Source organism: Anopheles cruzii, chromosome 3, assembly GCF_943734635.1.
Source record: "Anopheles cruzii chromosome 3, idAnoCruzAS_RS32_06, whole genome shotgun sequence".
Classification (NCBI taxonomy): domain Eukaryota; kingdom Metazoa; phylum Arthropoda; class Insecta; order Diptera; family Culicidae; genus Anopheles; species Anopheles cruzii.
In genome coordinates, this window is record NC_069145.1 from 16,357,816 (window position 1) to 16,378,582 (window position 20,767).

General features: G+C 50.0%; 5 protein-coding genes across 7 annotated transcripts; 3 read left to right on the forward strand and 2 right to left on the reverse strand.

Annotated features, from left to right (window-relative positions):
* The first annotated feature begins 1,283 nt into the window (after positions 1-1,283).
* LOC128275786 (40S ribosomal protein S2) lies at positions 1,284-2,983 on the forward strand. The gene is made up of 3 exons (XM_053014408.1): positions 1,284-1,346; positions 1,736-2,240; positions 2,470-2,983. The coding sequence occupies exons 2-3, from the start codon at positions 1,737-1,739 to the stop codon at positions 2,779-2,781; spliced, it is 816 nt and encodes a 271-aa protein (XP_052870368.1). The 5' UTR covers positions 1,284-1,346; position 1,736; the 3' UTR covers positions 2,782-2,983.
* Positions 2,984-3,007: 24 nt separating this feature from the next.
* On the reverse strand, positions 3,008-5,531 carry LOC128275783 (uncharacterized). The gene is made up of 5 exons (XM_053014404.1): positions 5,068-5,531; positions 4,131-4,293; positions 3,762-4,058; positions 3,486-3,702; positions 3,008-3,422 (listed from the first exon to the last, which is right to left on the reverse strand). The coding sequence occupies exons 1-5, from the start codon at positions 5,427-5,429 to the stop codon at positions 3,205-3,207; spliced, it is 1,257 nt and encodes a 418-aa protein (XP_052870364.1). The 5' UTR covers positions 5,430-5,531; the 3' UTR covers positions 3,008-3,204.
* Positions 5,532-11,275: 5,744 nt separating this feature from the next.
* On the reverse strand, positions 11,276-12,632 carry LOC128275785 (uncharacterized). The gene is made up of 3 exons (XM_053014407.1): positions 12,084-12,632; positions 11,509-12,022; positions 11,276-11,448 (listed from the first exon to the last, which is right to left on the reverse strand). The coding sequence occupies exons 1-3, from the start codon at positions 12,630-12,632 to the stop codon at positions 11,276-11,278; spliced, it is 1,236 nt and encodes a 411-aa protein (XP_052870367.1).
* Positions 12,633-16,983: 4,351 nt separating this feature from the next.
* LOC128275780 (uncharacterized) lies at positions 16,984-18,529 on the forward strand. 3 transcript variants are annotated; one of them, XM_053014402.1, is made up of 4 exons: positions 16,984-17,468; positions 17,530-17,692; positions 17,762-18,266; positions 18,332-18,529. In XM_053014402.1, exons 1-4 carry the CDS (start codon positions 17,098-17,100, stop codon positions 18,502-18,504), a joined length of 1,212 nt encoding a protein of 403 aa, XP_052870362.1. In that variant the 5' UTR covers positions 16,984-17,097; the 3' UTR covers positions 18,505-18,529. The 3 variants fall into 3 exon arrangements, with proteins under 3 accessions (XP_052870362.1, XP_052870360.1, XP_052870361.1); XM_053014400.1 differs by having other exon boundaries at positions 17,530-18,266; XM_053014401.1 differs by having other exon boundaries at positions 17,530-18,257.
* A 280-nt stretch (positions 18,530-18,809) lies between these two features.
* LOC128275784 (uncharacterized) lies at positions 18,810-20,503 on the forward strand. The gene is made up of 4 exons (XM_053014405.1): positions 18,810-19,191; positions 19,256-19,418; positions 19,481-19,991; positions 20,067-20,503. Exons 1-4 carry the CDS (start codon positions 18,818-18,820, stop codon positions 20,243-20,245), a joined length of 1,227 nt encoding a protein of 408 aa, XP_052870365.1. The 5' UTR covers positions 18,810-18,817; the 3' UTR covers positions 20,246-20,503.
* The last annotated feature ends 264 nt before the right edge of the window (positions 20,504-20,767 follow it).

The following is a 20,767-nucleotide window of genomic DNA, read 5'->3' on the forward strand; positions in this document are numbered from 1 at the left end:
AACTCGATTAATCGAGTGAACAAGTTCATCCAGCCGAAAGCTTTCCACAGAGAGCGTTCATCCAGTTTGCGTTTGAGCGTTTGAGAACTCAAACGGTGCGCTAATACCAAAGTGAACTCAGATGACCGCTTGAGTAGTCAATTAGAGAATGATAATCAGGCCTATGGACACTATCGAAAACTGACGAAACCCTCTTAGCCGCGTCCGAGAGGAAGATGCTCAGATTGATATTTGGCCCTGTATGTGAGGAGGGACAATGGAGGAGCCGCTACAACAGCGAGCTGTACGCAATGTACGACGACTGTCGTGCAGCGTGTGCGTCTCGCCAGGCTCCGGTGGGCTGGTCATGTTATGAGAATGGCGGACGACGAACCAGCCCGTAAAGTCCACTTAGGCCGTCCGGAGGGACAGAGGGGGCGTGGTAGGCCCCGTGTGAGATGGAGAGATTGCGTCGACCGGGACGCGATATCGGCCGGTATTCATACTTGGTGGACGAAGGCTCTCGACCGCGAGCGGTGGAAAGATTCCTTAAAGCAGGCAAAGACCGCTCGACGGTTGTAGCCGGATAAGTAAGTAAGTAAGTAATCTTTACGGACGATTAGAAAATCATGCGAATACCAATGTTTTTTTTGTGCATTCTGTGTAATTAGTAGACATGATGATTAATGTTGAAATAGAATTTTCCGAAGCAAGATTGAGGGTTTTAAAAAATTTTGGTAGTCTTGTCTTTGCAATGTAGTTTGTACAAGTAAGTTACAGACAGATATTTCAGCGCTTAAGAAAATCATTTGCTGAAAATTCATAATAATCTTTGTAGGAGCCAAATTGTTAATTAAAAACATTGAAAACCCAATTCCACCCAATCCCAATCCACCCACCCCGAACCACCCCGAACCATTGGGTGAAAACCCACCCAATTCGAGAGAGTTCATTCCAGAGAGTTCACCCAATTCGAGAGAGTTCATTCCAGGGAGTTCACCCAATTCGAGAGAGTTCATTCCCAATTCGCGTCCCAGATTTTTAAAATATGTCTGCGTGCTTATAGTTGCATGTGCAACAGTACGCAGCTGTTGCTGACTTGCTTGACAAAAGTACAGTGCCAGTAACTTTCTTGACAATTATATCCAGGGTCTATGCGGCACGTAAGCGTGGTATGCTCACAAGACACTCTTTGTCAGAACCGCATACGACCAACTACGTAAGAGTAAGAGAGTCAGCTAATGATCACGGGCGCAGAAAATCGGAACTCCATGGGGACGACTATGACTATGGATGGCCGGATGGTTCGACGAAAATGACGACTCGTTCATTCGGGTAACCGTGAAATTACAGTAAACACCTGAAAAGTAAGTATCGTCTTCTGCGGTTCTTGGCTCTCTTCAAGAGCTGTTCCCTTCGCTTTTTGCAATTTTTACCTACCGATTGTGTGTAGAAACCTTCCCGAAGCCACTAAATTACCGAGCATTAATTTGTTTTACACGATTTTTCCGACGTTCCGATTATGGGCAATGAATGTCCCGGCTCTTCGCCACGTGTTCTTCGTTCTAAAGCCTTCTAAAATGTCTACATTTTCTTAGTTGCCAATGATTTGCCTCAACTTTTCGATCGCTTTTTGGTAATTTAAAAGAATTTTGTTAGCATGGCTATTTCTCAAATTAATGGAACCCACCTTTAGTGTCCCTAACCTCTAAACTCATGAACCACACTAATTGAGCATCGTTTCGCTTCTGTGCAGAATGGCGGACGCTGCTCCAGCCCGTGGTGGATTTAGAGGAGGATTCGGCTCGCGTGGCGGTGGACGCGGTGGTCGCGGACGTGGTCGCGGTCGTGGCCGTGGGCGCGGTCGCGGCAAGGAGGACTCGAAGGAATGGGTTCCGGTGACGAAGCTGGGCCGTCTGGTGAAGGATGGCAAGATTCGCACGCTGGAGGAGATCTACCTGTACTCGCTGCCGATCAAAGAGTTCGAGATCATCGACTTCTTCCTGAACCGTCTGCTGAAGGACGAGGTGCTGAAGATCATGCCCGTCCAGAAGCAGACCCGTGCCGGTCAGCGTACCCGCTTCAAGGCGTTCGTGGCGATCGGTGACAGCAACGGTCACATCGGGCTTGGCGTGAAGTGCAGCAAGGAAGTGGCCACCGCCATCCGGGGTGCCATCATCCTGGCCAAGCTGTCCGTTGTCCCGGTCCGTCGTGGTTACTGGGGTAACAAGATCGGTAAACCACACACCGTACCGTGCAAGGTAAGACATGATGCTGTTTGGCCTAACGAACTAAGCGAACCGATTGGCGTGGTTTCCAAATGATGAGAAAAATTCAAAACTTATGCGGTTTTCACGGATAGGTGGCAGCATACCACTGGACTGACGGTTTATAAGCGTCTGATGGAACCACTCCTCAAGGCGCCAAACGTTTCGCTTGAACTGCGATTAGTTCCGATCTCTCTAATGGGTTATGTAATTTTTACCATAGGTCAGCGGAAAGTGTGGTTCCGTTCTGGTGCGTCTGATTCCGGCTCCCCGTGGTACGGGCATCGTATCGGCCCCGGTCCCGAAGAAGCTGCTCCAGATGGCTGGTATCGACGATTGTTACACCACCACCCGTGGCTCCACGACGACGCTTGGTAACTTTGCCAAGGCAACGTACGCCGCCATTGCCAAAACGTACGCCTTCTTGACGCCGGACTTGTGGAAGGACCTGCCGCTGAACAAAACCCCGTACCAGGAGTACGCCGACTTCCTCGAGAAGACGAGCAAAACCGGTCAGCGCATCATCGAGCTGTAAGCAGCAGTTCCGATGGTGGATTGGCGGCTTGGTCTCCTCGTCGAACCATTGTCATCTGTGGATTAACTTTTTATTCCCCATATAACACCCGGTGTGTCCCGCACGTGTGCCAAGCGCGCGCGAACATGCAGAGAAATAAAAAGCTTAAGTTCCCGGCGATTGCAAGCACTGCCGGAAACGAAGCAATGGCAATGGAAGTAGATTCGGTTGATTGTGTTTCGTTTTATTTATGTATCACAAAGACAAGAGGATAAAACAATGCTAGGTTTACGTTGTCAAACAACTGCCGAAAATACTCGGTTCCTGACGTATCAACAATGCCCTGCATTGCCAGCAGAGGCTTTATTTGAAAAATACTCATTTTACTCCTAAATCGCCAGTTAACGGAAAAACGGTCACCAGCCGGAGGCGTCTCCTTTGGAGCTAATCCAGGTCCACGAAGCCCTTGTAGATGAATCTCGGCAGGTTTTTCGTGATAAAATCCACGTAGACGGGCGTCCGGAAGCATTTTTTGAAATTCTCTGCCAACTTATCGGTATTGGCAAAGTCCATCTCGAAACCGGAACCATCCTCGGGTAGATCCATGATTTCGGTCATTTCCACGCACATGAAGGGCACGAAGGTGGCCGCCAGAAGGAACTCTAAATGCGGAAAGAGTTCAGTAAGTATGGCTATAGGACCACCGGCGAAATAAGTTTCCTCACCCATGTGGCCACACTTCATGATCTCCACCTGAATGTCGAGCAGCGTTGGTAGCCGGCGAAGGTAGCCAATCTTTCGTAAACACTCGACCAGCTCTTGGTGATAGAAATAGATCAGCTCCTCCCGGTGCGCCTCCTTGGTGTCGATCGACACTGCGTTGTACATGGCGTATATTAGATCAACTGCCGGCGTACCCCAAACACTCAACTGGAAATCGAGCTACACACGAGAAACGATCGGTCAAAGGGTTCTTTAGGTGGGCTCACAAACTTCCTTACCAGCATTATGTCGTCCAGTTTTCCTTCGGTACGCTTGAACATCATGTTTTTGAAGTGAAAATCGCCGTGGTTGAGAACGTGCACCAGCGACGACGCGTCGTACGTGTAGATGGTGGAAGCGCGTTTGAAAATTTTCTCCTTCACAGCCAGTATCCGATCGCCGTACTGCTCGCAGCCCGGTATTTCCGGCACGATCGATGCCAGTATTTCGATGTTGGTTTGCCACATTTTCAAAAACTCAGTTTTCTCTTCGAACAGGTTAAACACACCCTTTGCGAGCTTCTTAATGGCCGGAATCTGTAAGCGACCGCAGGGACGGAAGAAATGAATGGACCCGGAAGGTGACAACGGACGGATTGGCTAGCGTACCTCATCGGCGAGCATCATCGAAGTGGCATGCCAGCGGGCCAGCTTGGCAAACACGACCTTCGATTCTTCATAGTCCAACTGCTTAGACTTCATCTCGAAGCCATGCTTAGCGATGTCCTCAAACACCATGACCCATGATGGCAGCTTTTCGTGGTACAGCAGTCTGTGGGGAAAGCATCAGAGCCATTAGGGTTCTTATCTGAACAATTCTCCAAGCTCGCGGCGTAGTACCACTGAGACATTCCATCATTTACCTTTATTTGCCTAAGGTAAATGATGCTAATGTCGCGTCGGTAATGAGAAAACGATGGTTTCGGGTTCTCGTGTACTGGGAACCGGTCCGCCGGTTGGACGTGGAAAGAATACTGATTCGTGGGAATGGCGGGAATCGTTGGCAAGGTACTTTACGTCCCATTCGATTAAGGTGCTCATATTTAACCCAACTGCTAAGGGCCTCATTCCTCAATCGAGCCATTCAAGTAACGCGTGGATGCGACAGAGTATTAATATTGATGGGCGCATATTATGCAATTCGTTGCATATTTAATGAATGACAGATCCATTACTCACAAGGGCTCGTGAACAAGTATCCTAAACATACGATTCTTAAAAAGCTCTCCGGTTCTTATCGACTGCATAGACCAGAAGCTGAGTTAATCTGGCGAACAATTGGAAGCATAAAATTACAATGAGGGCGCGTAATCAACTGATTAACGGGCGATAAAAACATGACTCTGCTTCAAAAAATCCATCATGATCGATGATTGTCTTCCATGGCAACACACCATGGCTATCTGCAGATAGCGATAGCGCGGACACACTTCTCGTTCGTCACCTGGCGCTGTAAATTATGGAGTTAGAGTTCCTGGGCGCCAGGGCGTCGGGATGGTCACGCGCCACGGTCCCTAATCGATTGCGTAAAAGGGCGCGGGCTTACCTCGCGCCCAGCACGGTCTGATCGCCGACGGATCGCAGCAGCTTGTGCATGGCCGGTACTATCTCCGTGTACATGAGCGTCTCCGTCTCGAACACGTAACCATCGTCCAGCAGATCCTTTTTGAGCCCATCCTCAAACGGGAGCGTCTTCACGATCAGCGACACCTCGGCGGGCGACTTGTTGTGGGTGACGATCGCCCGGAAGATGATGCTCGCGAAGTGATCGCCCGGCTTGGTGCCCGGCACAATCCGGCAGTCCGTCACCGCAAGCGTGCTGTCGCGCTCGGAGTGCCGCAGGACCTTCTCGAAGAACGCCCGGTCCATCCAGCTCGGCGGATGCATTTCGTCCTTGTTGAACGCCATCTCAGCAGCAGCAGCACACCCAGCGAGTTCGAGCGGCGAAACAGTGGTCACAACAAAACGCGGAACAGCAGCGTGATTTAAACAGGACGCAACCGTTACACTCGACCGTCGGCGCGGAACTGATCGCGTCGCGCCACAGAATCGCACCCGGCGCGGCGCCAGTGGCGGTGGGACCGGCGAGCTGAACCTTCAATCATAGTTACGCACCCCCCTCGCCGGACAAAGGCCGGAAGTGGCACGAGGCGGCCGGATCGCGGGGCGAGATTTAGAGATATGACCGGGGCGACATGCACCGCAACACGCGCCTAACTGATAGCGGGCCCCATGTCAGGTTTCAATTTTGGCCAGTGGCGAGCGGGGCGGGGTGGATGCTGGTGTGTCCACCGTGGTCAATAATTACACTTATGGTCGCATGAACGCCCCTGCGTTTTGCGGTTTTTGTTTGCGAACCTTGAAAAGAGATCACAATTCGTTTTTCGGCGATCGTCCGGCGATCATTACGCCCCGTTAGAGGGCCACAGGTAGGGAATTGGGATTGACAAGCGATGCTGCATGCTGTCGAAAAATTGCGTAATAAACAGCCCGCTGGGCATTTTTTTATGTCGAGGGTCGTGGACACGAGATGCTAGTACTCTGCCGATGCTGGTCTAAGGTCTTCAAGGCGGTGATACTTTTTGCATGATGAGGCAAAACATCAAACCTAGCCTAGGGGTGCTACGCAAAAGTGTAATAAGCGGCCCTGACGAGATGAAAATTGATGGACCCGTTATGAACCGAGCGATCGTGCGGATGCCATTCCAAGCTAACGATGACGCCATTGTAGGTTGGGCATTTAGTGCGATTAGAAGCGATGCGAGTGATTACATGTTCCCTTTTTGATGAAAAGCATTCACTCAATTTAAAAGCCTCCAATGTAACGGCTACGAGAGCGCAATTGGGCACTTGGTTTGGGCTTGGGCCTTCACCAGCACTAGATGGACCATTTTTTGGGGTAGGTAAAGTTTATCGCCGGCCACACTACCGATAGTACCCGATTTACGCAAGTAGCACGATAAGGTTTGCAACAAGTTTTTTAATTAATTGCGCGTGGAGATGCAATAGGCCGCTCGGGTCATTAAACAGTTACGGAGCGTAAATGAAGATCAATTTCGCAATCTGTCGTAGGGAGATTTCCTCTCTCTGTCGTTCATAACTGAACACCTGCGCCAAGTGGAAGCTGGTGGACCTTGAATCGTAACGAGGGAGGCGAAAACTGGCAAGTCATCGGACCATTAGAATGGCTATTTCAATATGTTCTAAGTACGAGAGTGGCCCTCGTGGTCGCCTAGGACTGTGTGTATGTGCGCCATTCTTGAATGATAACGCGTTTCGAGCTGTTGACTTACGAACGTTACGCGTTGTGGCCGCGGGATCGCACTACTCGCACTTGATCACATACGCATCTGATTGATCGCGGTTTTTGTTTGTTTTGAGTTGGAGCCATGGAGCCCCGCTAGTGGAGCGATAAACCTGTCTAGGGTCGGGAATCGGGACAAATTGAAACGATCTAAACAATCGCGTAGGTCAACAAATTATTGCTTGAAGGACACCTAGTGGGGGTTGATGACCTGCTGCGCGAAGAATATATGTTCTCCTATTGCATTGCGTGGCAGCATTTTGGATTTATCGTTTGTATATTGACTTCATCTGTCGAAGTGTTTGCGAATGCTTTTAGACCCTACATAGCCGAATTCCAATACTTGTTCCCAGATCTTCACGACCTAGTTTTGGGAATCCCGCGCCCTCCGCACACGTCCGCAGGATTTATGCCGAACCCGAAGGCAATCACCCGTTAGTGTTAGTGAACCGGACCGGTTTTCGGCTTGTTTGCGCGTCCACCACGTGCGTTTTTTTGGGAGTCCCACCTTCCAAACCGACCATCCCAACGATGCTTTCTCTTGCCCTTCCGCGAGACCTACCCCATCACACGCAACAGGGTGAGTTCTATTAATACACACACACACAACATGTGACGGAATCGCAGCCCGTAAACGCGCGCGACCAGCCGGCGTCGAAATTATCGCGTGCGCCGAAAAAGCTGCGGGCATTGTCTGTGGTAGTGACGGGCGACGCTGGCCAATAACCACAGCACAGCACACAAAACAGTCGACAGTTTGTGGTTCGCTGTGCCGTCTAAAAAATATCGGACGAACGGAAGGTACGCGCCAAGGTAATGGTTGCACTTCAACGATAGCGCAAGTACTCTCTTATCGCTGCGACTACAATCAGTGGGCAATGGAAACTACTTAAATTGGATACCATCGCCGTGTGGTGGCCCCATTACAGACAGGTTGCTGGGACACGATGGACCGGGCGTTGGTCGAGGAAAAGTTCCCGTTCATCACGAAGCAGTACCTGGAGGGCGTGCTTCGTCGGGAGCAGTGCGAAAGTGCCATCAGCGTAGACGGCTTCAGGGTGGACGCACCGTTGGCTAAGGGCGAAAACTATTCCAGTGATATCTTGCGCGTGACGGTAGACTACACGACCGGAAGCCACAACCATCGGTGAGTCTGATCGGTGAATCTGGTCGACGATGAGCTAATGTGGCGTTGATTCTTCTTTCGCAGCACCCAGACCTACATCTTGAAGGTGTCTTTCGGGCGGGATGAGGCTAGCGATCTGCTGGATGAGTATGATGTGTTCAAGCGAGAGATCGCCGTTTACGACATCGTCATGCCGAAAGTGGAGCAGCTGCTCAGTTCGATCGGATACGTCAAGCGGTTGGCTCCGGTGTAAGGATCGTCATCCGCGTGGTTGGGCCGTCATCGAATAATGGCTACTGTTTGTATCGGTCCACCTTTTGCAGTGCACATGCCATCCACTCCACAACCATTAAGCACTTTGTGTTTGAGGATCTGTCCCTGCAGGGCTACAAACCGGTCAACCGGGCAGCGGGTCTAAACTTTCGCCAGCTACAGCTGGTGCTGGAGAAAGTGGCCAAGTTCCATGCCGCCACCGCCGTGCTGTATGTGATTGTAAGGAAACCAAGATAGGAAGTACCCCTGGTAGCCCTTAAAGTATCACATGGTTGTGGCGTGTTTCAGGAACCGGAAAGTATGGACGCGCACCACTACCGGAACATCAGCGAGGACGTGCCCCACTTTTATCCACTGTTCCAGAACAGTGTCGTGGCGTGCGGTCAACAAGCCCAAGGTTGGCCCACAACGCAGGGGCGGATCGCGGAGAAGCTGCTGGCGCTTGAGAAAACGATCGTTGCCAAGGGTTGCCGGGTGTACACGCGGCACGAATCGGACGGTTTCAGTGTGCTAAACCACGGCGATCTGTGGGTGAGCAACGTGATGTACAAATCCGACCCGCGCGGTACGCCGGTCGACGTGATCCTGGTAGACTACGCGACCGGGTTCTTCGGCTCCCCGGCGATTGACCTGAGCTATCTGCTGTTCACGTCGGCGTCCAACGATGTCACGGTCGATGACTTCGATCTGCTCCTACAGTATTACCATTCCGAACTGGTCGACGCGCTGGTGAAGTTAAAGTACGGCAAACGGATTCCGACACTGCTCGACATCCAGATCGAGATGCTGCGCAAAGGGCACAACGGAGTGATGTTTTCCACGTTTCTGATACCGCTCCGTCTGCTCGAGGATACCACCAACGCCGATCTGGGTGGACTGCTGGGCCGCTCGGAGGAAGCGGTCGCATTCCGGTCCCGGCTGTTTTCACAGCCCCGCTATCAGGACCGGATGGAGTACCTGTTGAACTATTACGATCGGAAGGGCTACTTGGATTGACGGGCCGTGCCCATGCGCACGCGCCGGCAGGATGTTTATTAGATTTAAGTTCGTATCTACTCTAAGAACCCTTGGTGAAGGAAGCGTGGCAGCAGCTCCCGAAGCAGCTCCCGGTACTCCGGATGGGTGTACAGTTTGCGCCGGTAGGCGTGGGCATCCGTCTCATCCGTCCCGTACACGCTGACCGCGTGCCCGTAGTCGGCGAACAGGAACGGTACAAAGCAGACCACCAGCACTACCTCTAGAAACCCAGCCCGAACCAGATCCATGTTCAGGTCGAGCAGCGTCGGAGCTTTGCCCATGAACCCTAGCGTGGCCAGTGTTTGCGAAAACTCGCGGTGGTACATCTGCAGCAGCTGCTGGCGTTTCGTCTGGCGTGTCTCGTGATCGCAAACGAGATACAGGAAGTACAGCAAATCGACGGCCACCGTTGTCCAGCAGCTCAGCTGATAGTCGACCTGGAAGAAGACACTGGTGAGTGAGTGCCCCGGCAAAGCGGGCGATGTCTTTGGCCACTTACGAACAACACATCGCTCGACGCATCGCCCAAGTTCAGTTTCAACAGCACGTTGCTGTAGTGAAAGTCGCCGTGGTTGAGCACCTTGAAGCGATACTCGGCATCCTGCGCGTTGTAGATCTTGATGCCCCACTCGAAAAACGTTTCGCGGAGGCTGTGGAAACGTTTGGCGTAGTGCGCGTACCCTTCCCATTCCGACAGCTGCTCGATGAAAATACCAAAGCATTCGACCAGAAAATTCATCCCCTCCAGCGTTTTCGGCTTGAACAATTCGTTCTGTTGTTTATCGGTTGGTTTGCGCTGCGCCAAGAAGAAGTAGGTTCTAAGCCTGAGTGTCCGAGGGCCAAATCGGTCGGGGCAAGTTTCTCACTCACCATACTGGCGTTGTGCAGGCTGTACGACGCAGCGTGAAACTGTGCCAACTTGGTCAGCACCAGGACCGCACTGTCGGCGGCAAGTAAGCCGCTGCCCACCACGTAGTGCTGATTGGTTAAGTCTTCCAATATCAAGTGCGGCCTCGGTTCGTTGGCGGCAAAAATCAGTCTGTAAACGGGTGTCGGGTGGCGTGAAAGTTTTCAAATAAAGAAGTACAACTCTTACCGGGGACCAAACTTGCCAGTGCTCCCGGATTTACTAAGCGCAGCCTCCATCGGGACGATGGCGTCCCGATACACGCCCAGCTCGGTTTCGTACGGCGACTCGTTGGCCAGACTGTGTACCTTCGAAGTCACCAGTTTCACGATCAACTTGGCCGTTTCGGACTTGCCGCGGCTGCGATAGCACACTCGCGCCCGGTAGATCGTGCTGGCGTACTGCTGGCTGGGGTCCGAGTGAAGCGCGAGCTGCACATCTTCGACTTGCAGGTCGCGAACGGCCGTGTGCTGGGCGAGCGCTTTTTCGAAGTGTTTTGCATCTAACCAACCGGCGGGATCCTGCATTCTGCCTGGGTTTGGTGGACGTCGTACGAGCGAATTGTCCTCTGCACCTAGACTACGGGGTGGTGCGAAATGAAACGACCATCAGCCGGTTCAAACCCATTTATCTCCAAACGGATATGGTTTGTTATCTCCAGCTAATGCCGATTCGAAGTACATAAGGTATAACTGATCGTTGTGGCGGGCTGATAACATTAATAGCTTTTGCAGACTGGGGGGCTTTGTATCTTCAACATCTATATACTAGACGGCTGGGGTTTGGAATCGTGTCACGTAGCATCCAGCAGCATGTCCATCACGTGCCGGCATCACGTGATCGCATCAGCAAATTATTGAGGCGAAGTGCCAGAATTGGGAAATTCGGTTATTTTTATTTAATAAACACAATCGATTTCTCAGAGGTGTGCCATTAGATTATAACGTGATGGACGGCCCTATCGGGCGCCAATCACGTGCATCGATAATGGTGCCGGTCATGGCGTGGTACATAATGTTGATTTATGTCCGCTTCGTACTTGTGCTTGTCATTTTATTTCGGACAAAAGTTGCCCTCATAGTGGATCGATTTTAAATCATTCTGTCTGATGATGATCATGTTGATGCTCATTCCAAAACACCCTTATGAAGGTAGCCGGGCAGTAGTTGTTTGACCAGCGTTTGGTAGTCTTCATTTTCGAGCCCCACATTACCGATCTGCCCGGTGGCCAGCTTCTCCGGGGGAACTTTCGAGAAGTCGATAAATCGGAACTGCAGAAAACAGGTCACATGCAGTACATCTGTAATGGAAGGTTGTACGTTATTAATGTTCAAATCGAGTCGATCGAGTGGCCGTCTACCTAGGTAAGCGTTGCGCAGCAGTTCGGTTTGCAAGTCCAACATCGTCGGGACGGCTCCAAAGTATCCGATCGCCTTCAGCGTAGCGGTAAATTCTCGGTGGTACATTGAAATCAAATCATCCTTGTGGTTGGCCTTCACCTTGTAGTGCACGATGGTGTTCAGCAGGTAGTACAGATCGATGGCCGGCGATGACCAACAGCACGCCTGCAGGTCGAGAAACCGAGACTCGACGATCGCGTTCTCGTCGTTGAACCGGTGGAGAAGGTTTTTCGAGTGAAAGTCCCCGTGGTTCAGCACGTTGTAGGCCCGGCCCGGTGTGTGGCAGCAGTAGATGCGGTGCAGTCGCTCGCTGCAATCCTCCACGGTACGCTCGAGTGGCTCCACCAGCTGCTCACATCCCTCCCAGGTGCGCATGGCGTCGACGAACGCCTTCAGGTTTTTGCCAAACATCCACTCGACCACCGGGTCCTTGCGCTGGAACACATCCGACTGGAACCCTTCGAAGTCCGTTTTCTGTGAAAGTAAGTGCCGATGGATGAGTGCCGATTCACGGGCCTGGAACCATTGCACTTACATTTTTGCTCAGATAAAACGAAGCAGCATGGAACCGTGCGATGGCCACGGTGATCGGTTTGGCCTCTGCGAAGCTTTCGATCAAATCGTGACCCCGCCAGCCGGCCGGAGCCAGATCCTCCATAACGATCACGGGTTGCGGCTTCTCGGCGCTGTGCAAACACCTCGCCAACAGGACCGGCCGGTCACCGTCGTCCAAGACGCGCTGCATCTTCGGCAAGAACTCGCCGTACATCTTCAGCTCCGTTCGGAACAGTTCCTGGTCCAGCGTGCCCTGCCCACCGATCACCCCCCTCTCCGGCAGTATCTTCACCACCAGCTTGATCGTACCGGCGTGGCCAGCGTCCCGTTTCACGCTCTCATAGTCCACCGTAAAGCGGAACGGTTGACTGGCCAAATACTCGCCCGGCTTACCGACCGGCGTCGCCTCGACACCCGTCACGCGCAGATTCTTGTCGTGTTCCGACGTGCGAAGGATGCTTTCGAAGAAGGACGCGTTCAGCCATTCCGGTGCCACGATCGGTTTCGGTTCGGATGCCGGCTCTGCCATCGCTTGGACTACTTTTATTCGATCGGGTGCTTGATGTCGGGACTAACTACTCACTACTGATGGGCGGTGCAGAAGGTGCAACTTCCAATGCCCGAAGATTATCTTTTATACGGATGACGGAACACCCTTTTGCGTACAGTCATGCTCTTGCCCGTTGGTAATGGTGCCGCTTTTTTGGGGCGTCGTATCTATTGCGGTACCGGTGATATCGTTCCTGGTGGTGTGTGAGTGCCAAAAGCATATCGCTCGCCCGTTTGGCCAGACGGGCCATTCGTAATTGCACCCCGATACCCAAAACAAGCGGATGGCGGGATTAAGATCGGAGGAACAGTCAGTGTGCGGTCAGTATCTTTTACGTCTGTCGGACCATTTTTGGGAATACGGTGCACCGGTGAATCATAGGCCATTCCCTAATGCTCTTTGCATCGCTCATGCAGAAACTAGAACTTATATAAATTTCTTAAGCAAGCGTCATCGACAAATCCATGCAGAAATAATTTTTATTATAAGATGCTACGAGGATCGATTGCGGTCACGCTTCGACTCGTGTTTCTCGAAAAGACGATTTTAGTTTGGCAAATAGAAGCTGGAGACCATTTCTGATGAATCGAATACTTATTCGATTTTTCTGACACATCCGAAGCTTTCAAGGAGCCTTTAAAAACTGTTCATGATTTCATTCTTTTCCCAAATATCGATCAACAACCCGAATAAATTATTTTTAAAGTTTGTAATATCAGGTTGGGGAAAAAGAAATCGACGTTTTTTGCGTGAACTTCAAAACTTTATTTAAGGTGTTCCGATGGTCCGATTTACGTCAAATATGCACCATTGTGTTGGAAAATTTGTTGCCTTTTTAAAATTATCTTCATAATGCCTCTCTTGTGGAAGGCTTCCTCGTTATTGGCGAAAAACGCTAACAATCTCTTTTCACAATCCGTTCTTGATCTCACTTTTTCATCATTCAGGAAATTTTGTAATGCGCGAAAAACGTGTCAATCGCTTGGTGCAAGGCCCGGACTTTACAGTGGATGCATCAAAACTTCTCAGCCAACCTCCCGGACTTTCTAGCGAGTCCCTAAAGACGTACGTAACATTTCGTTGTCCTGGTGGAAAACAATACCCCTTCCGTTGGCCGATTCAGGTCGTTTATGGTCAATTGCCAGCTTCAAACAGTGCAGTTGTTGAGAGTAGGGATCTGAATGTAGTGTTTGGCTACACGGAAGCAACTCACAATAAACGATTCCTTTTAAGTCCCACCATATACCCAGTAGAATCTTCCTAGCCGTTATTCCTGGTTTGACCACCGGTTAAGCTGCTTCATCACGATTGGACCGGGATTGTTTTCACACAGGATTGTCGTATGTATTCCATTTCTCATCTCCAGTACTCATCCGTTTAAGAAATGAGTCTATTTCATTCCGTTTGACCAAAACTTCGCAGATGGCCATTCGACCCATCATTTTTTTCGTGGTCAATTGATGTGACACCCAAACATCGAGCTTCTTCGTGAATTCAGCTTTGCGCAAATGACTTTAAACTGTTTGATGGTTAATCTTCAGCTCCTGACCGATGCTCTGATTACTAAACTGTTGATGAACTTTGGTTATTTCTGTGATTTTATCGACATTTTCGACGGCGGGTCTGCCTATGCGAGGTACATCTTTAACATAAAAAATAACCGAATCGGGTCAACGAAACCAAAATTACACATTACTAGCTTTCAGAATATTGGCACCATAATCACCATGCACAATTTCAGCGGTCTAGCTTGAATTTTCACTGTTTTCTAAGAAAAACTGTAAAATGTACCGAATTTTCTCTTAGTTGACCTCCATTGTTAACACCCTGTAACTTACAAATGAATGGAACAAACAAAAAACAATGAAAGCAGTTTTTCAAGTGTAAAATATCAGCTTTAAAACGAGCCTAAACTTGAAACTGTACGATCGATACTTCGCGAGATATCGATCACAAAAGGCATCTGTCGTGAAAAACGTCGATTACTTTTTCCCCAACCTGATATAATACGATACGATCTGTCTGGCTCAGATAATACGATAAAGCGGTGGTAGCAATATTCAACCAACAGGCAATACTAAGGGCCTGTTGCATAACATTATCTTATCACTCTGCTCTTGCCTTAGGTTGCGTCACGTAAAATGTTTGTTTGACGAGATGAAACACACGAAAAGTTTCACTACCATCGGACAAACAAAAGCAAAGCATTATAAGCCCTCGGATGGGCCCGCAGAGTCCAATTCAGCAAAATTTCGAACACCACTCCCGCCGCTTAAAATCGTTCTCTGATCGGTTTGGCAATCGTTGAGTCTCGTGATACTCTCGGGTATCTGCCCCAAGTATGCTCCCAAAGCATTGCCGTCCATTTGGAGGAGAACCCCATAAAACGATCAATTTCCTTCGTGCGTAAACAGTACTGACCTCGGGCGACGACAGGTATCTCTTATCTGTACGATGCTCGGCGTATTTCGGCCCGGAATAAAAAGGTTATAAATACCCAAACGCGCTAACGTGCGTGCCGTATTATTGTGTAGTGATCGCAGATCGCGTTTAGTGTTATGATGGAGTGTTCCAACGACGAACGTGTTGTGCCGGCGTGGCTGAATGACGAGTTCTTTTTAGGCGTCATCCGTAGCTTCACGCGGGACGATGGCGCCCGGCTGTGTCACGGTTGCAAGCTACGTCCGGGCACCAAACCGGGAGAACACTTTGCCAGCGTCATGTATCGTACGACCATCCACTACCGGACTTCCGGGAGCCACGGCAAAGAAGCTGCGCTGGCCGTGATCATGAAAATAAAACCGTTTGAGTCGGGCATAAAGAAAGACACGATCGGCGACAGTGACCTGTTCGAGAGGGAAGTGATCATCTACAGTAAGGTGCTACCGGAAATGGCACGGCATCTGCAGGCGATGGGCGAAACGCTTAATTACCCGAGGTCGATCACATCGTCGCAGTCGAAATATGGTCCGTTGTTGACATCATGCTTCTTGCAACATTTCATTTTTCAGGCTGGTCTATGCCGCTGAAAAACCACACACGATCCTCATCCTCGAGGACGTCAGTGGCAAGGGCTGGACAACGGGACCGTACATAAAAACATTCGAAGAGATAGTGCCAGCAGTGAAAGCCATCGCCAAGTTTCACGCAGCTTCGGTGGTTGTGGAGCAGGAAGTAAGTTGTGGTGCTTCGCGTCGATCGTCGATCCAATCCTGTACATCAATCCCTTAGGATTCTTCTTTTAGGGCCGACCATAAGTGCGACATTGCCGGCAAGTTACGAACCCTCGACGGGTTGATGAAGAAATCGTTAGAGGAACTGTTGGACCTGATGCGCTCCAGTCCAGATGAGTTTCCCGAGCAATTGCTCGAACCCGTCGAGAAGCTTAAGACAACGCTTCTGGATGCCCTACTCGAAAGCTATCAGCCTTCCGTGGGCTGCCAAAATGTGCTCGTTCACGGGGATTTCCATTCGAAAAATCTACTGCACCAGTTCACGGCCGACGGTACGATCAGCGATACCATGCTGATCGACTTCCAAATCTGTCGCTGGACAACCCCGAGCGTGGATTTGCACTATCTACTCGACACGATCATCGACCAGTCGCTGAAGGACACGCACCGGAATGAGATTGTGCACCTGTACTACCAAGAGTTTCGGAGGATCCTGCAGGGCTTGGGATACGTTGGTCAGATACCACGACTCTGGGAGCTACAGATTGAGCTGCTTCGAACGGGGGTCCTGGAGTTGTTCCACTACGTAACGCTGTTTCCTTTCCGGTTCATCGATCGCTCACAGATCAACTTCGAAGAGATGCTGTCGGGCAAGGCGAAGAATCCCGCGGCCAGCAATGCAGTATACCGGAATGTCATGAGAATCGTGCTGACACGGTTCCTATACCAGGGTGTGATGCAATGAACTCCGCAGAGTTTCGTCGTGTATGGCTCAGACAATACGATAAAGTGGAGGTACTGATATTCAGCCAACAGGCAATAGTAAGGGCCTGTTGCATAACGTTATCTTATCGCTCTGCTCTGCTGGTTAAGGTTGCGACACGTAAAATGTTTATTTGACAAGATGTTTCACTTTTCTGCCAACGGACAAATAAAAGCAAAGCATCATTGGCACTCGGATGGGACCGCGACAGAGTCCGTATTCCCCGTCGGCTGAAATCGTTCCTTGGTCGCCGTACAAAATCGAACCGCGGACATACGCAAAATTCAGTTCCCATGCTATCGCGCTCACACACACCGCGAAATCTTGGTCCGCTGTGGGAGAACCGGGAATCGGCTTTGCCCTGTTGCTCGTTGTGTTTAGTGATACCAATACTCTTGGGTACCTTGGGAGGTTGCAACCATTTATTTACCACGATCATTAGGTTAACGCGACAACTGTACCCCATTATCATCGTAAGTTAACTAGGCCCGCTGAAGTGTTGGAAAGAATGGCGTACAATTCGGACGAACTTTGCGCTCCTTCCTGGTTGGACGATGATTTTTTTCTGAAAGTGATGAGAGAGTTCGAAAACGATGCCACGGTGCGCTTGACGGCCGAGTGTCCGCTACGGCCCGGTACGAAAGCTGGCGATCATTTCGCTAGCGTCATGTACCGAACGAAGGCACAATATCGGGCCGCAAACGGTGAGCAGAAATCAATTGACCTCATTGTGAAGTTAAAGCCGACGGTGGATGGGTTAAAGAAGGAGCTGCTGGATGATGATGACTTTTTTGGAAGAGAAATCCGTATGTACAGTGACGTGCTTCCGCGAATGGGTCAGCTGTTGGCGGGCATCGGAGAGGACTACAAGTACCCCAGGTAATACATACCTGCAACCGGGAAGCACGGATAGCACGGACTAATTGGAAGTTTGAAATAGATTGATCTATTCGTCTCGCAAGCCTCATACCATCCTTGTGCTGAAGGACATAAGCTCCGAAGGATGGGTTACGCAAGGGTTGGTGCCCACATTCGAGGAACTGAAGCCCACCGTGCGTAATATTGCGAAATTTCACGTCGCCTCGATGGCACTAGCACAAAGTGTAAGCCACATTGCACCGTTACGGGGGTTGGTCCTCAATTTTGCTAATTTTGAAGAATACTTTTGCCAGGACCCAACGTTCGCGGTCCTGAACAAATGCACCGTACTGGACACATTTCGAACGATGAAACCCATGACGGATGCTTGTTTTGCGTCGTTCATTCGCTTCGTGAGCGACACTCTGAACCTACCCGAGTTTGTTGGACCACTGGAACGCTTTCATCTGCAGTTGTACTATCATCTGAAGGCGGCGTACGCGACATCGTCCGTCTGCGCGAACGTGCTCATCCATGGAGATTTCCATTTCAAAAACCTACTCCATCTACGGTGTGCGGACAAAATTAGCGACACCATGTTCGTGGACTACCAGATGTGTGGCTGGGCCTCACAGGTGGTGGATCTGGTTTATCTCACCTATATGATACCGGAGCAGTCGGTTAAGGACAATCATCGCGATGAGATTGTGTACTGTTACCATCAGACTTTCGGTAGCATCCTGCGACAACTGCAAATGGGCGATCACGTTCCCAGACTGATCGATCTACAAGCGGAACTTTTGCGTGTGGGTGCGCTAGGTAAGCCATTGCTGATTAGAAATTTGAATCGGTTTTTGTTAAACATTTTTTCGAATGTCTTCCAGAACTCTTCCACTACGTTGTGTTCTCGGCGTTTCGCTACATCGATATGTCCACGGTTGATCCAGAAGCGTTTTTCTTGGGGCGCATCGAAAATCCCGCATTCGAGATGGCAGAATTTAGACGTACCATCGCAAAGGAGTTGAACCGATTCCGGCACCAAGGAGTCTTGGAGTAGCCGATGCGAAAGGTTGGGGCTGATGCCAAAATTGAACACAAATAAAAAGCAGATTCTAGTGTTACGTACACACCGAAAAGTGAGATTGTTTGCGAATGGCATTAGCATGATAAGCAAGATGGTAAGACAATTCTTGGAGTGGTTCAAAACACCCGAGTCATTCAATTACACACTGAAGCCACCAGTCGCGTAAGAACACACACCACGAATAGACCTTCATTAACGCGTTTAGGGGTGCAAAGTGACCCGCGAATCAGTTTCAGTTTCGCGGCTACAGTCTCCGATAGCGGACGTTTGATCGCGTGTGTCTGCGATGGCGTACAATCACGACGAGTTGGAGGCTCCGGCCTGGTTGAACGATGAGTTCTTCCTCAAAGTGGTTCGCGAACTAGACAACGATCCTACCATCGAGCTTACGGGGGAATGTGTCCTGCGTCCTGGTACGAAAGTTGGTGATCATTATGCTAGCGTTATGTTCCGTACGACAGTGAGCTACCGATCGAAGCGCAGTAAGGAGGCGAAGTCGATCAATCTGATCATGAAAACGAAGCCCGATGCGGAAGGTTTGAAGAAGGATCTACTAGAGGACAACGATTTGTTTGCGATCGAAATTCGAATGTACACGAAGGTGCTTCCCGAGATGGCGAGACTGTTGAAAGAGATTGGTGAGGAGTACAAGTACCCGAGGTGTGTTGATGACACTTTGTACGAAATGGATGAGGTGTAACTAACGGAAGCTTACACCATTTAGGTTTATCTACGGTACTTTGCAGCCGCATACAATTCTTATACTGGAGGACATCAGCAACCAGGGCTGGGTAATGGCTGACGTTATAAAAACCTTCGACGACATGAAACCGATCGTAAAGGACATTGCCATGTTTCATGCGGCTTCGATCGTGATGGAAGCTAATGTAAGTGGCTGAAAGCAGTGAACCCACAATCGGATAAATTTCGGCCGTTTCTATTCTGTCAGGATCCCAATTTTGCCGCGGAGAATAACGTTTCGATGGCCGAAATGTTTATGGGCTTTGACGGCATGATTCAGCGAGGGTTTGGTGATCTGAAGGAGTTGATTCGTCAGAACTCTGCCGATTTTGCTCACTTCGAGAAGCCGTTGGAGAACTTTCAGAAGAATCTTCGGGACTTTTATGTGGCCCTCTACAAACCTTCGAAAACGTTCCAGAACGTGCTGATTCACGGTGACTTTCACAGTAAAAATATGCTCCATCAAATCGATGGCGAGGGACGTCACACGGATACCGTTCTGCTCGACTATCAGATCTGCAGTTGGACGACACCGGCGATCGATCTGTACTATCTGCTCGACATGATACCAGATCAATCCGTGAAGGACAAGTATCGCCATGAGCTGATCTATCTGTACTATCAGCAGTTTAGTGATTTGCTTAAGCGAATGGGGTTTTTGGGTAAAATACCTACGCTACTGGACCTGCAGATTGAACTCTTACGGTGCGGAGGACTAGGTACGCTTGGACCAAAGAAATCTCATTACTTCGATGTGGGTTTTACACTTTCATTTTAATTCAATTCATTTGCAGAGCTGTTTCACTACGCGGTCTTTAACTCGTTCTGGTACATGGACCCAACTACTATGGACATCGAAGCGTTCCTTAAGGGCGAAGCCGACAATCCTGCTTTAGATAATCCCGAGTACAAGAAGCTGTTGCACGTCGAACTAACCCGGTTCTTACGGCAAGGAATTATGAGCAGTGCTTGAAACGTGGCCCACAATCGCAATCGCGCGCGCGTGCGTTCAGCTGGTGCCGGATTGTGCAAAGATGACGAAATAAATGGCGTGTACCAAAAAAGGGCACTGCAGGCATTTGATAACAACAATAATCATTTGGTCACACTTCTATGCCCGGTATCAGTCCGGTTTTCTGGCACTGATCGCTCAGGGTATTGTTGCGCGATAAGGAAAACGCTGCCCCACCAAGACGGGCGCGTGGCACTTATAGTGCTGTGCAGGCAAGAAACAGTTCCACAGTGAAAAACATGTTTTTATCATTTTACGGCCTACGGCCAAGGGTGCGAAGGTATTTGTAAATTCATGGTTTGGTCGTAATTGTCTGCGCTGCAGTGGAACCTATCGGTCACTCCATGGGGAAAGGTCAAGTGATTGAAAATTGTCCCTCTTTCGAATGTCATGTTTCGTTTCAACCGTTATAGTTCATTCCACCCAATTACCAATTAGGATATTTTTATCCATTGACAAATTAACTACAACGCCAGTTATTCA